The sequence below is a fragment of the Pyrus communis genome, chromosome 11 (assembly GCF_963583255.1).
Source record: "Pyrus communis chromosome 11, drPyrComm1.1, whole genome shotgun sequence".
NCBI lineage: Eukaryota > Viridiplantae > Streptophyta > Magnoliopsida > Rosales > Rosaceae > Pyrus > Pyrus communis.
Window position 1 is genome coordinate 16,623,481 of NC_084813.1, and position 16,014 is coordinate 16,639,494.

Consider the following 16,014-nt stretch of genomic DNA (forward strand, 5'->3'; position numbering starts at 1 on the left):
CTATTCATGAGTTTGTATGGTTTTAAAAATTCAAACGATCATATACCCATCCTCAAAGCGTAGAGGATGCAACTACAAGCGTTTGCATATTTTTTTTCATATTTTTCGCATATGTAAATTAATTATTATAATTTTTTAAATGTGTTTGGTATTTTTAAATTACTTGATATTTTTATTTTTATTGTGTTTTATGATTTTTAATCTCAATCTTTGCCTATAATATACTATAAAAATAAATAAATTTTAAAATTTATATAGAATAATAATTAATAAATAATATATACATATTCATTATATCTATTGTATTTTATAATAAGTTTATTCTAGTAGTTTAAAAAATTAAAATCATCAAAATAACTTTTTTCTTATCGTGTCGAAACAGGTTATCCGCGTGTCACTCTCGTGTAAACCTGTTAAGGACCCGTTATTAATGGGTTATTATCGTGTGACTTGATAATGATCCAAAACCTATTATTTTCGTGTCATTTATGTGTCGTGTTAACATGTCACCAGGTCTATAAAATGCAATGTTGAACCACGTTATTATGGCAGACTCATTGTAAGGTTTAGCCTACTTCCACATTCTATTAGTATAGATTTCCGTTTGTTTAAAAAAAGAACACACACACACACACACAAGGGTAGATTAGTAATTGACTTAGAGTCCTTGCTTCGTTACCCCTTCCCAGTTAACACTGCTGCGCGCCTTCTTACCAAATTGCTCTCCCGCTTCCATATTTTGTCCACACTGCCACTCTCTCTTTCTCAGACAAATCAACCCGCAAACCCTAACCCTAGCGACCCCAATTCTCCTCCGCTCCCTCGCAAAGTCGGCGTCTTTCAGCGTCTCCCTTAACTGTACGTCTCCAAACCCTAATCTCACCATCTCTCCTCTGTTAATTTTGAAACATTTCGTTTTTCTTTTTTTCGGGTTTGAACCCTAAATTGGGTCCGAGTCCGAATGCAATTTGGGGCTTATTTGTTTCTTCGTTTGTTGTGGATTCCTGTATTGTTTTATATTTAAATTTATATTGGGATTCCTATCCGAGAACCGCAATTGAGTTCTAAAGTGGGCCCTTTGACCCGTACGGATGCGACCCGCTTGGAGTCCGGGTTGGGTCAGGCGGGTCCCGGAATCCGTCTCCGATCCGGCCATTTCCAGAAGCTCGTCTTTCCCAACCTAATTTTACCCCTTTCTGAAATCTGAAATGCCCGACCCGCCTTCTCTCTCCTCATGGACCCGGTTCAATTCTCGGGTCGAATTTCAAGACCAGACTTAATGTAATGTTTGCTGTGATTTCTTCAGTATGCACTCTTTTCTTGTGTACGGTAAAAGCTCCTGAACATTGAAGAGCAGAAAGATGCCTTCTTTCTCTCTCTTTTAGTAAAGAATTAGGCATCTTGATGTAATTATGGATTTGTTGCAAACCCGTAAATTTTCGAATTTATGATGCTTGCCATTGTAAATTTTCTAATGCATGGTTGCTATGCAGATTGCGTTACTTGTAGAATGCTTGCACCGATGTCGTAGTTATTTTACAACAACCCTTGTTTGAATTATGGTACAGAGCGAGTCTTCCTGTACTGCATTGTATGTTCTGCAGTTGGCAGGGATGATGCCTTAGCTTCATAGTTCATACTCATCAGTTGTTGTAAAACTATCGATTAACTCCTCTCCTCGATCCAACTATTTGTTGTGTGTTTTATTGAGATGACTGTGCACATTTCTGTCTTCAACACATGTGAATTATAACACTCTGAAGTAACCTTTACAATTAATGCATTTTTCTGCTGAAAGAAGAGAAGTACATTAGTCATCATCAATCCGAAAAGCTAAATCGAGATTTTTGTTCTTTGAACTGGTTGATGTTGTATTTACACGGGTCAAATCGTGTTTCTCAATTGGGTCATAACATTTCCATATGATACGCCTGGTCCATTCTGGTAGTAGTTCCTTTTCTTTTGATGTCTAGCTTAGCCTCTTTGAACTGGTTGATTTTTTTTTTTTTCTTTTGAGAAATTTGTTACTTTACAACCTGCACAACTTATTACTTCAGTTAATTTTGCACCTCAACATATATTTTATTTAGTGTCAGCATGAGTGTAGGGCATTTGGATAATTGTTTTACCAATTTTGCCTATACAGATATGCAACTCTCATGCATTTGTAACATTCGCAGTGCTGTCACTTTTGCATTTTTGAATTGTGACGCATAAACAGAAGCCTGCCACTATTTTTTTGTCATGTAATTTTTAATCATAACTATGAGACTATTATTAATCCTTTTAGATTGTTTCAACTTCTGTTGTGTGAAATTGCACGGGCAAACGTTTGTAATTTTTTTCTTTTTAAATAAAAAAACATATGTTGTCTTATGACATTTTTATTGAGGGGAAATTGATAATTTAAGAAAGCTTGGTAGTCATATCTTTGAGTCGACTTCTTATTTTGGTTCTCTCCGTTTTTTCTTTTCCTTTTGGGTTAGTAATCCTACTACTAATAATATATATATTCATTTTTTTTTTTATGTGCAGGTACTGGTGAGGTACTAAGTCAATGCAATGGATATGTCCAATGCGGTGAACATCAAATCAACTAGATTAAAATCTGTCGTGTGGAATGACTTTGATAGGATTAAATTGGCTGATAACACATGTATTGCTGTTTGTAGACATTGTAAAAAGAAACTCAGCGGATCAAGTACCAGTGGGACATCACATTTGAGGAATCATTTAATTAGGTGTCAGAGAAGATCTAATCTTGGCATACCTCAACTCTTTGCAGCAAGAGGAAAGAGAAAGGAAGGGACTTATTTCAACTTGGATCAACGGAAGAAAAAGGATGAAGTTATTAACCTTGTGAATATTAGGTTTGAGCAAGAGCAGACAAAAGATGACATCATTAACTATGGAAGTAATAACTTCGATCAAAGGCGGAGTAGGTTTGATCTTGCCCGAATGATTATTTTACATGGTTATCCCTTGGATATGGTTGAGGATGTTGGATTCAAAGTGTTCGTTAAGAATTTACAGCCATTATTTGAGCTTGTTACATCTGAAAGAGTTGAGGCTGACTGTATGGAGATATATGTGAAAGAGAAGCAAAAAGTGAATGCTGTGTTGGATAAATTGCCTGGTAGAATCAGCCTTAGTGCGGATATGTGGGCTTCTTTGGATGGTGCTCAGTACTTGTGCTTGACTGCACACTATATTGATGAGTCTTGGCAGTTAAAGAAGAAGATTTTAAATTTTATGGTCATTGATTCTTCTGATACAGAAGACAAGCATTCAGAAATTATCATGACATCGTTAATCGAATGGGATATTGACCGTAAGTTGTTTTCTATGACATTTGATAGTTATTCCACCAACGACAACATAGTCATTAGAATCAAAGACAGGCTGTCCCAAAACAAGTTACTTTATTGTAATGGTCAGTTATTTGATGTACGTTGTGCAGCAAATGTTCTTAATATGATGTTTCAGGATGCTCTAGAAGCACTTTGTGAGATTACTGATAAGATTCGAGGAAGTATACGGTATGTCAAAAGTTCGCAAGCAGTACAAGCAAAATTTGACGGGATAGCTCAACAAGGTGGATGTCAGAGTAAGAGATTCTTATGCCTAGATAATCAAATGCAGTGGAACTCGACATATGTTATGCTTGAAATTGCTTTGGAGTACAGGGAAGCATTTTATCTTTTGCATGCAAATGACGTTGTCTACAAAATGTGTCCATCTGATATTGAATGGGATAGAGTGAGTGTCATTACGAGCTACTTGAAGCTCTTTGTTGAGGTTACCGATGGTTTCACAAAATTCAAGTCACCGACTGCAAATTTGTATTTTCCTGAGCTTTGTGAAGTACACTTGCAGCTGAATGAGTGGTGCAAGAATCCAGATGATTATATCAGTTCTCTCGCGTTTAAGATGAGAAGCAGATTTGAAGAATATTGGCAGAGATGTAGCTTGGGTTTAGCGGTTGCAGCCATATTAGATCCTCGGTTCAAGATGAGAGTGGTAGAGTATTATTATGGGCAAGTTTTTGGCAGTGGCGCTCCAAGCCGGATTTCTGAGGCTATTGTGTGTGTCAAGGCACTGTATAATGAACATTCAAACTGCTTAGCTTCCCTTGATCAAGGTGTGGCTTGGCAAGTAGGTGATAGTTCTCACTTGCCCGGTTCTGAAAGGGAGTCAGGGGATAGGCTGAGTGGCTTTGATAGATATATAGAGGAAACTAATGAGGCTGATGGAACAAAGTCAGATTTGGACAAGTACTTGGAGGAGCCTGCCTTCCCCCGTCATGCACAGGGATTTGACATATTAAATTGGTGGAAAGTTCATGCTCCTAGGTACCCTGTCCTATCTATGATGGCTCGCAATGTGTTGGGAATTCCTGTGTCAAAAGTTGCTATGGACTCAGCATTCAACACCGGACGAAGAATGCTCGACCGTGATTGGAGTTCCATGAACCCAGGTACCGTCCAAGCATTGATGTGCGCACGAGACTGGATACGAAGTGAACTAGAAAGTTAAATTGGGTCAATTTTTTTTCCTTTAACTACATTTTCGAGATAGATCTTTCATGTATTCCTGTGCAAATTGGAAAGCCAAATTGTGTGGGCCTCATTTCAGTTGTTCTTCTTTCATTAGGTCTTTCCATCTCTCAGTAAACTCCTCCCCTGGATTATTCCAGATATTGTACATAGAACCCAAATATTATGTCTTAAATTTTACAGATCTGGATTATGATGTTGGCGTTTCTATTAAAATTGAAGTTAACAAATTTTTGATGCACTCATGATTGTTTAGACCATATGTTTAGTAATGATAATTTAAAGTAACTTTTTGGTTGTTCCAAAGTGAACTTGACATTTTCAGTTCATTTACTTATAAAAGGACCTGATAAACGCACACCAGTTTAACCTTGTTCGTTGTTTTCGTTTGATTTAATTGATTTGACGGCCATAAATAAAAATGGGTGTGCGAGGAACTAAAAATTGTGTGGAAATCACTTCTTTATAAATACAAGTTGATATTTGAGAAAGAGAAATTGAACTCATGACCTCGGGTGCAGGAAAGGATGTCGCCCTAAGTCCCTAGTCCCATTAATGTGAATAAAAGGTTGACAATTTGGAAGGTTATGCATGATTTAAGAGACCGTATGCCTCTCCATGGTAAATAAATGGTTTTCCTGATTTACTGCTTTTAATTAAACTTCTAACTGGTGTTGTAATTGAAGTTCTGGGCCTTCTGGCTAATGAAATGTGCTTCTCTGAAAAGCATTCTGACCACACTTTGGAACTTGCTTACTTTCTGTATAAGCCAAAAGAAAGAAAAGAAGTGAGCAGATTATGGCGTTTTTGCCTAGTTTATTGGGAAAGAACAACAGCATAATAAATTCCAAAACCAGAGCCAAAACAACAACAGAAAACAAAGCTCAACTCAACTCAACTAAAACATGACCTACAAACAAATTAAGCTTCACTGGTTTTGTGGAATAAAAGATACGCATATGTTTACAAAATCAAGAGGTCTGTGTAAGGATGTGAAGAACTCCTTCACATCGGAAAGTTGGGAAAAGTGACCTTGCAAGGGCTTTATAAGGTGTTGGGTCACTTCCTCCGTTGCCAATTAATTTTTAAAATAGAACGTCAACTTTCTTTATAATATCAAAACAATTAATAGTTTGCTCACGTGAAGTTTGGCAAAAAACACCCAACAACCTTCCATTGAAAATAAGCCCAATGAGCCCATATTTTCAGAAACCACATAAAAATAATTGATCTCTATCCATAACTGGTTTTGCTTCTTTGAAGAAACAAAAGACCCTTTTCTTGTTTGGTAGGAAAATTTTAGCTGGCTTCAATTGGGAATAAATTCACCATGTTATTTTTTTAGCATACATTATTCTAATTTCAGACGCCATTTCCATAGTATTGTGCTAAAAGGACTTCAGAATTTGGCACAAGACAAGTGACAAGTGATATTATCTTGTGGTCATCACTATAACAGCCAGAAGCATCAAATCTCAAGGATGTGAAATGTTTTGATCAAAGTTTTTAGTATGCATCACTGTATATATAATAAATACTAAGATCTTCACTGTTGGATTCTTTGTTGTTTCTTATCCACAAATCAAATCATTCATTCATCAGGTACATGTCATAGTAGAGGTTTTGTGTATTGAGTACTTTGTTTTCCAATAGTTGAAATTACCACTTTCATTCACATAAAAGAATTTCGTAGAATTCTGATATGTGGTTGTTTAGGCATTACCCATTTTTTCTAAAGATGCCAAATTTTTTAGGAAATGTTCAAATCCAAACCGAACCCAGCTTGTAAATCGTATCATTAATTTTGTACCAAGGTCTTTACAGTCTGGCATACATGTAACATGAAATTATCAAAATTAGAAGAAAAAAGCACAGTGTCCTTGTAAGTTTGTTGTCACATAAATTATACTTCAAGCATTCAAATTCCTCTTTTATGTGGTAGGAATGTGACAGGGTATGTGGCATTTATGGTATTAGGTATAAGCATTGAAAACCTCAGCTTCTTTCACCATCATTTCCAACTTCAAATGTAACATCATTGTTGTAGCATCACTTTGGTCCCTCTCACACTCTTCACAATTTATCATTCAATATATAATTATTTATAAATCTTACAAGAGAAATACATATACCCTTTCTATCCCCTTCAAAATATATTTGTATGTTGGTTTTGTTGAATTTATTCAATTCGATGACCAAAATTAAAGAGAAGTGTGTAGAAGAAGAAAAAAGTGGGGTTTGTCTTAAGTACTCTACCTTACCTAGTAGTCTAACATTTAAACAATTTTCACTGTTTGATTTCTTATAGTCAAATTTTTATCGTTCACTTTTCAGACTACTTAATAATTTTGAACTATTGAAGAAAAATTAAAAAAAATAGTGTCTAGTTATCGTTTGCTTTTTACAATGCATGATGCATTATGGATTGTACACCATATTGCGTTGGTTCTCTCTCTCTCTCTCTCTCTCTCTCCCTCCTCCAATAGAAAGAAAAAGAAAGTAAAAGGTGATCCTATATAACAATGCATCCTATTCAGCTTGTGCCAACTTTTGCTTTTGCCCACAACTTGCACCTAAAATGACATGGGAGATGTTGTGCATAAAATCTTTGTGGAAATGATGCTTGCCATTTTGTGATAGTGATACACACTTTAAACAAGTAGTGAATTTTGTTGCGATTACTCATGCGCGACCGTAAAAACATACTATATTTTCTAGGAAATTAAGAGCTTGAAGAATCTCTTACGACTTCAAGTTGGTCGAAACTTAGGGTTCATTCTTTTGTGTGTGCAAAGAGGTGTAAAAAAAACACCATTCTTTGGCTCCTGTGGAAAATATGGAAGAGAATGTTTTTTTTCATTATATTTCTCTACAAGATTACAAGGATATATATACATGATACAAGTGTGTAGGTAGGACAAGGTAGCCGTCCTAGTGTGTAGGTAGGACAAGGTAGGATGGCTGTAGGGGACAAGGTAGCCGTCCTAGTGTGTAGGTAGGACAAGGTAGGACGACTAGTGTGTAGGTAGGACAAGGTAGGACGGCTGTAGGACGACTTATTCTTCCAATACTCCCCCTCAAGCTGGATCAAGGAGGTTAATTGATCCAAGCTTGGAGAGCAGACTTTGAAACTGAGGAGAAGCAAGAGACTTCGTGAAAATATCAGCAAGTTGATCTTGGCTTCGAGTGAATGTGGTTTGAATTACCTTGGACTGGACTTGTTCCCGAACGTAGTGACAGTCAACTTCAATGTGTTTGGTGCGTTCATGGAACACCGGATTGGAAGCAATATGCATAGCTGCTTGATTGTCACAGAAAAGAGACATAGGTGTGTTGATTGAGAACCCCAAGTCCGAGAGAAAGCCCTTGAGCCAAATGAGTTCACATGCAGTGGAAGCCATGGCTCTATACTCAGCTTCGGCACTTGAGCGAGCAATTACATTTTGTTTTTTGCTCTTCCATGTCACGAGGTTTCCTCCAACCAACGTGCAGTAGCCAGTAGTGGATTTTCTATCAATAACATTCCCTGCCCAGTCAGCATCGGTGTAGGCAATGATTTGAGTATGACCATTGTTTTTCATGACGATTCCCCGACCAATTGAGCCTTTGAGGTATCTGAGAATTCTTTTAACAACATTTAAATGAGCTTCAGTGGTTGCATGCATGAATTGGCTTACAAGACTGACGGCGTAAGTTATATCCGGTCTGGTGATGGTGAGATATATAAGCTTACCCACCAATCGTTGGTAGTAACTGATATCACTGAGAGGTTCTCCTGTCAAGTCCAACTTCAATTTGCTATCAAGAGGAGTACGAGTTGGTTTGCAATCCATCATCTTCACTTCTTGAAGTAAGTCAATCACATATTTCCTTTGACTCAAAAAAAGTCCCTTGGGGGAAGTGGCCAGTTCAATCCCAAGGAAGTATTTTAAAACTCCTAAGTCTTTAATGGCAAATTGTTGACGAAGAGAATGTTTAAGAGTGTGAATCTCATCAATGTTATCACCTGTGATGATGATATCATCAACATAGATTAGTACAACTAATTTGCCAACTGATCCTATTCGAACAAACAGGGAGGAATCAGCATAACTTCTCTTGAACCCAAAATTTTCAAGTACCAAGCTCAGTTTGGTATACCAAGCACGAGGAGATTGTTTCAAGCCATAGATTGACTTATGAAGCTTGCAAGCCATACCTGAATTCTGTGCTTGTGGATGACCCGGGGGTAGTTGCATGTAGACCACTTTCATAGAACAGTTTACTGAGGAAGACTGCATGAGAGTGAGAGACTTTGGAGTAATTTACAAACTTGTGAATAGGGTACCTGGCATGGTAAGTTTCATAGTCTTGCAGCCTTGATGGTGGATGTCGATCTCGAGTCAGATTCCTGCGGGGTTGAGCTGGGATCACAATAGGTTCAGCTCCACTCTCTTGTATAGATGTTGTGTTATGGTCATGGGGAACTACTTGTGCTTCTGAGGCTTCAGTGTCGTCTCCAATAAGCAGGTTGTCATTAAGAGTTGCATGAGAGTCCCGGTTGTGAGGTAGTGAATGGACACAGTCACTTGGTTCGACTGGATTTGGCAATGGGAAGAGATCTAGGAAATGCTCCCCCTGACGATTTTGATCTGATGATTTGTTGAAATATGGTTGGTTTTCATCAAACCGTACATCTCTTGAGACAAACATCTTCCTGGAGCACGGATTGTAGCATTTGTACCCTTTTTGGGTGGAGGAGTATCCCATGAAAACACACTTGACAGCTTTGGGATCAAGCTTGTCTCGGTGATGGGATTGAATATGAACATAACAGGTACATCCAAAGATTCTCAGATGGGAAAGATTACCTTTTTTGTTTTGCATAACCTCAGATGGTGATTTTGTATCCAGAACACGACTAGGCAGTCTGTTGATAAGATAGGTGGCTGCAAGAACTCCTTGAGACCAAAACCTCTTAGGCACATTCATTTGCAACATTAGCGCCCTGGTTTTTTCAAGTAGGTCCCGATTCTTCCTTTCGGCAATTCCATTTTGCTGAGGAGTACCTACACAACTTGTTTGATGTATAATTCCATGGGTGCTCAAATAGTTAGTCATATTTTTGGATGTATATTCAGTGCCATTATCAGACCTTAGTATGTGGATTTGGGACGAAAAATGATTCATGACAAGATTATGAAAGTCCTTGAAAGCATCCATAACTTCACTTTTGAATTTTAGGAGGTACAACTAAGTGGCTCTTGAGAAATCATCAACAAAGATAACGTAGTACCTATAACCATCAAAAGACTCTAGAGGTGCAGGTCCCCAAACATCGGAGTGCACCATCTCAAACAACTTGCTAGTCCTAGACATGGAAGAATTGAATGAGAGTCTAGTAGATTTTGACAAATGACAAATTTCACATACAAGGGAGGATTTGCATAAACTAGGGAACAACGTAGACAACACAGATTCTGAGGGATGTGCTAGGCGTTGATGCCACAACCGATGTTCTAGGTTTGAGCTGACTTGGAACCCCTTTGGAACATTGAGGTCTTCTGAAAAATAGTACAGCCCATTTAGGTAATGACCTTCACCAATCAGCTTCTTGGTGGCTAGATCCTGAAAAACAACATTGTGGGGGGAAAAAATTGCACGACAGTTTAGAGAGTTTGTAATCCTTCCTACGGACAATAATTGAAAAGGAAAAGATGGAACATATAACGCTGTGGACTCAACAGTTTCTGAGATCAGTTTAACTTTCCCTCTACCTAGAACTGGCACACCTCTACCATTTGCTACAGAAACTAGTGATGGTTTAGTGTGGCTTTCAAAATCGTATAGCTTAGAATATTGATTTGTCATGTGATCTGTGGCACCTGAGTCTATAATCCAAAAATCATGAGAGTGACTAACATTTAGAGCAGTTGAAAGAGCACACATGATACCTGGAATGTCTCCTTGAGGTACATGACCAGATTCAGCTAAGAACCCTGCAAACTGTCCAAGAAGAGCAGTTTGACTTTCCCCAGTCGACGTTTCACCTGTGCTTCCTTTTCTGGTTTGAAGGTAGGTTGAGAACTCATTCAACAAGTCAGCCGGATTGGCTGTAAAGTTCATCGACCCACCGATGGATGTAGCAGCAGCATGGTACTTGTTTGTATGTGGTCTGGCGTGTGAGCCCTTATGATCTCTTAAAGACTTGTTCTCAAACCTTGGCTTCAACTCAGGGTGCAATATCCAGCATCGATCTATTAGATGTCCAACATTATTACAATGTAGACACTTCAGATCTGGCCTTTTTCCCTTGTATACTTTATCTCCAAATGACTTGTGATTTGTCACAAAAGCTCTAGCCTCAGACACACTAGGTTTTACGTCAACATTCATGACTTTTCTGCGTACTTCTTCTCGCTGGATAGTAGTGCAAACACTTGCAAATGATGGAAGTTCGGGATTCATTAGAATATGGCTTCTAAGATCTTCATATTCAGAACCCAAACTTGCAAGCAAATGAAAGATTTTGTCTTCCTCGGACCTTTTTAACAGTACGGCAGCATCGATAGTGTGTGGTCGATACATTTCTAGTTCGTTCCACATGTTTTTCATGCAATCGAGATGATGAACAAAGGATTTATCACCTTGTTGAAGACTTGCAAGATTCCTCTTAAGTTGGAACACTCGAGCAGCATTGTTTTGATTTCCATACATGTCCTTGACTGCCTTCCAAAGAGCACTAGAGGATTCTGAAAAACTGAAAATTTCAGACAGCTTAGGATCCATGGAGTTGAGAAGCCACGACATGACCAGCTGGTCTTTGCACAGCCATGCTTCATACTCCGGCGATGCGACGTCAGGTGCTTCAATACTTCCATTGACGAATCCAAGTTTAGATCTTCCTCCAAGGGCAAGAGATATTGATCTGGACCATGGAAGATAGTTAAACTCATTTAACAACACAGAACACAAACGTTGGTTTGGGTTGACTTCAGCTTCTGGAAAACTAGGGCGAGGAGCTGTGAAGCTTTCAGCTTCTGAGTCAAAAAGATTATCTTCTGCCATTATCGAAACGAATGTGCAGAAGAAGAGAAGGGACAACAATGGAGTCAGGCCGGTTAAGGTTCCGGCTCTGATACCATGTGGAAAATATGGAAGAGAATGCTTTTTCTCATTATATTTCTCTACAAGATTACAAGGATATATATATATACATGATACAAGTGTGTAGGTAAGACAAGGTAGCCGTCCTAGTGTGTAGGTAGGACAAGGTAGGACGGCTGTAGGACGGCTTGACGGCTGTAGGACGGCTTGACGGCTGTAGGACGACTAGTGTGTAGGTAGGACAAGGTAGGACGGCTGTAGGACGGCTTGACGGCTGTAGGACGGCTTATTCTTCCAATAGCTCCTTATAAGTATAGAGTAATTATGTTATTCTTATTACTATCAATCACAATCTCTAAAAAAAAAAAAAAAAAAAAAACAGTCACAATCTCCACATGTCCATACTATGAGGATGTGAGGAAACATCCTTCATCGAAGTTTACAAAATCTTACAAGTCCTTATAAAAAGTTGGACTACTCCAAATGATTTTATAATAATTAAAACATCAATTTTCTATAGTATTGGAGCTTGTTGGCTCATGTATGAATTTCAACAGCCACATGTATTCAATGTCATCCTATTTTTGTTGTTCACATGTTGTATATGTGATGGGGAGTGAGAGAATGCGAAGAGATGTTCCACATAAGAATTTTATATAACAAACCTTGCATGTCCTTGAGCAAACAAAGTTCAACCGTACATCCAAGGGGATACATTATACATAAGATGATGTGATTATTTAGAAGAACTTCAATATATAGTGGACATATATATATATATATATATATATATATATATATATATATATAGTTAGCTTGAAACAATATGCACCAAAAAAAACTTATGTATAAAATCAAAGCCATCCCATAAAGCTATCTCATGTTTGGTTGTGTTAGACTCCATGTACAAATATTGGAATACAAAATTCAAGATAAATAGCACGTAAATGTAGTTGGGAGGAAATTACTTACGTTCGGTCTTAGTGTTAGAGCTCAGAATTTATGAGCTTTCATACGTGCATAACAATTATAGCCTTGTACTACACATGTATCATGGCAATATATTTGTTTAGATATGCTTTAATATGAAATCATATCTAACTAGATTAGGGTTAGAATTAGGATGGTGGCTATTAATGCTATGAGGAAACATCACTTGTATGTTTGGTAGCTTATGTAATACTTACCGATCAGGTCCATGCTCCAATCAAAGTAGTAACTGCTATATATAGCTAGGGCTAACTACTTCAATCCTTCTTTATACATGCCATGATATCCTACAAAATCCTGCACCATAGAGATTGATCGATCCATATAGTCTTGCATTGCCGGCCATGTCAAACGCGTATAATATTTGCACATATGTGATTATATGTAATACAAGACTACATGAGAAATATCAAGTGTGTACATTTCAGCACGATAAGTTGAAGCAGTAAGAGCAATTCCACCTGTTTTAAGAGGGTAAGGGTAAGGTAAGGGCAATGAAATTGTCCTTACTATTCACTTTAAACACTAATTGTCTTTGTGTAAGTCCACTCGTATGGGAAGAGAGAGGGCAAGGACAAATGCGATTACTATTCACATATATATTTTATATTTTTTTTACCTTATGTTTTCTTGGCTTTATCCTTCACATGTCATTAATTATTTCTCGAATAAAGTCTAATTTTAATAAATTATTTCAAATACAAGAAAAAAAAAATCATAACATTACAACAAACATAATTAATTTTAACCTAGGGGATAAAATCAGTGCGGCTCCGTTCGTCTTCCCTTAGAGTGTATTGAACTTCCTCATCTTCCGCGGTAAACCTTCTTCTCATGATGAGATTATTTTGACTTCTCCAAAAACGTTTTGAATTAGGAGACTCATCCTCGAGGCGTCGGGACATGATCTCCCAATTCTTCTCCTCTTGCCTTTCTTGCCTAGTTAACTCCCTTTCTCTCGCTTTTCATCTCTATCCGTGTCTTGCTCATATATTAACCCGTCTTGTTCCATATTCATTGCATATTGGCAAGCCAATTCGTCAACAAATTTTGAATAATCATTATTCGAAGAACTCTCTATTACAGTTTTTTTCTTAGCAGCCTTCTTAACAATAGGCCTCAAGGTTTCTTCAGTTTGTGCGACCGATTCAATTAGGGTCTCCAATGGCGACTCTTTAGTAGTTGATTCGTGCAGTGGAGTCTTATTCAACTGAACTTGTGGACCAATATGTAGAACTTTGTAGTTCGGAGTATGCTTCACAATGTTCCAATTTTCGTGTCTTGTGAATGATTTCTTGTTATCAAGATTGAACCACATTTGAGCTTGCACTAGTTGCTGAAAAAAATTGTGAAACAGCATAAAGATTTACATAACAAAAGTAAAACAAATAACATATTAATTACATTTTTAATATATTAATAATAAAATATTATTACCACATTGGCTAAATTGTTGCCACTTTGATAAATTCCTTCTGCTTTTGCAAGGTGTCACATCCCGGCCCGGGCCCCACTACAACCCGGGCTTGACTCCATCGTAACACGATATTGTCCGTTATGAGCCTCGACCATGCCTTCACGGTTTTGTTTCTGGGAACTCAGACGAGAACTTCCCAATGGATCACCCATCCTGGGATTGCTCTCGCGCGAACTCGCTTAACTTCGAAGTTCTGAAGGAACCCGAAGCCAGTGAGCTCCCAAGAGGCCTTGCGCTAGGTAGAGATGAGAATATACATATAAGGCTTACAGGATCCACTCTCCTGGGTGATGTGAGATGTTACACAACGGCTTCTTGCCAAGCTTTCAAATATTTATGCAGATGTTTATACTTACTCGACAAATTGTGTGAATCTTATTCCACATGTGTCGCATCCTCATCTCATTTCATGGGATTGTGTCATGAATAACAAGCATCCAAGCTTGAAGCAAAGCAACATCTCCCCAATTGACCAATTTGACTTCTCATAATTCTTTTTTTTTTTTTTTAATTTTTGTAACAAAAGGATTTGGAATGTAGAAAACAAATATAGGAGATGGTAGTAAAAATAAAGGGTTGTGATTTTCACACACTCTTAACTACTTTTCCCACACCCCTCCTTATTTTTTAATACTTAATTGGTATCCTACTATTTAATCTTCCATATATATCCTTCCTACTTTTTTATGGTAATTAATGAAAGATTAAATACGGAGGGGTATATATGGAAGATTAAATAGTAGGATACCAATTAAGTATTAAAAAATATGGAGAGGTGTGGGAAAAGTAGTTAAGGGTGTGTGAAAATCACAACCCAAAATAAATATTGAGTTGTGGTGTAGAGAATGAAAAATATTATTGCATATTTACAGAAGAAAAAAAAAGGAATTTTTTGTTTTCCTTTTTAGATTTTTTACCGTTAGAGTAATCTTGGTTGTTGATTTTCAAAATTAATAACGTTGGATGCCCAGAATCTCGCCACGTGGTACCTTTAGTTAATTAATCTTATGGAGCCATAGTTCTTCACAAACAACACTAGTGCACCAAAAGGGGAAGATTCTAGGTTGTATATATGAATTGAGTCTTCCATTCCTTCAACTCGGCTGGCACCATTCTATATGTTGTGTGAGAAATAGTTGTGCCCGAAGTGGCTTAATAGCAAAATTAAGCTTAAAAGGCAACCCACGAAACTCCTGCACTAAAGGAATGTCCTCAGGACTCACCTCACTCACACTTGTATCAATGGTGTGGCTGTGTATATATGTTGTACTTCTTTTGTAGCAATTATATATCCAACTGAAACAACTGAATAACACACGGTGGAAGGACTTCATGCTCTTTACAAATCATAGCCTCCGGACTCCTGAAAAACAACTCCCTTACAAGCGTTATGTATCTCATTTCTAATACTGATGTTAATTTCAACAACATTAAACATAACCAATATGACTAACACTTTCACTCACATCATGAACAACTAATTTCTCTAATTTATTTAGGGTGGCCATGCATTGTTACATATGCATGTATAAAACATCTCTTAGACTGCCTACATTTTGTGGCATTGAAACCATATTGATGTAAATGAAGGTAACAATGAATCGAAGGGGCTGCTCCATACTTACTACAAATGAACTAAAAAATAGGGGATTGTCATGAACACTTCACAGAACATCACATGGGAGACTTCTTCAGTCACGTCACTACCCTTGTAAGTAACTATATGTTCTAATAATGCAGGGGAGAGAGAGAGAGAGAGAGAGAGAGAGAGAGAGAGAGAGAGAGAGAGAGATGAAAAACTTTCAACAGAAGTAGTACTCTTGGGGAGGTCAGAAAACAAATCTAGAATAAAAGGCCAACTCAAAAATCAAAGAAGCAAATAACATGGGAGGTCCTCTTATTTTG

The 16,014-nt window shown here is 37.6% G+C and overlaps 1 protein-coding gene across 1 annotated transcript; it reads left to right on the forward strand.

Moving 5' to 3' along the window:
• Nucleotides 1-709: 709 nt before the first annotated feature.
• LOC137708469 (zinc finger BED domain-containing protein RICESLEEPER 1-like) lies at nt 710-4,791 on the forward strand. Its single transcript, XM_068447553.1, has 2 exons — nt 710-858; nt 2,536-4,791. Exon 2 carries the CDS (start codon nt 2,563-2,565, stop codon nt 4,534-4,536), a length of 1,974 nt encoding a protein of 657 aa, XP_068303654.1. The 5' UTR covers nt 710-858; nt 2,536-2,562; the 3' UTR covers nt 4,537-4,791.
• Nucleotides 4,792-16,014: the final 11,223 nt, after the last annotated feature.

What these genes read in the sequence shown, in the direction of transcription:
- LOC137708469 (XM_068447553.1), top strand. Translation starts at nt 2,563, where the DNA reads ATGGATATGTCCAATGCGGTGAACATCAAATCAACTAGATTAAAATCT.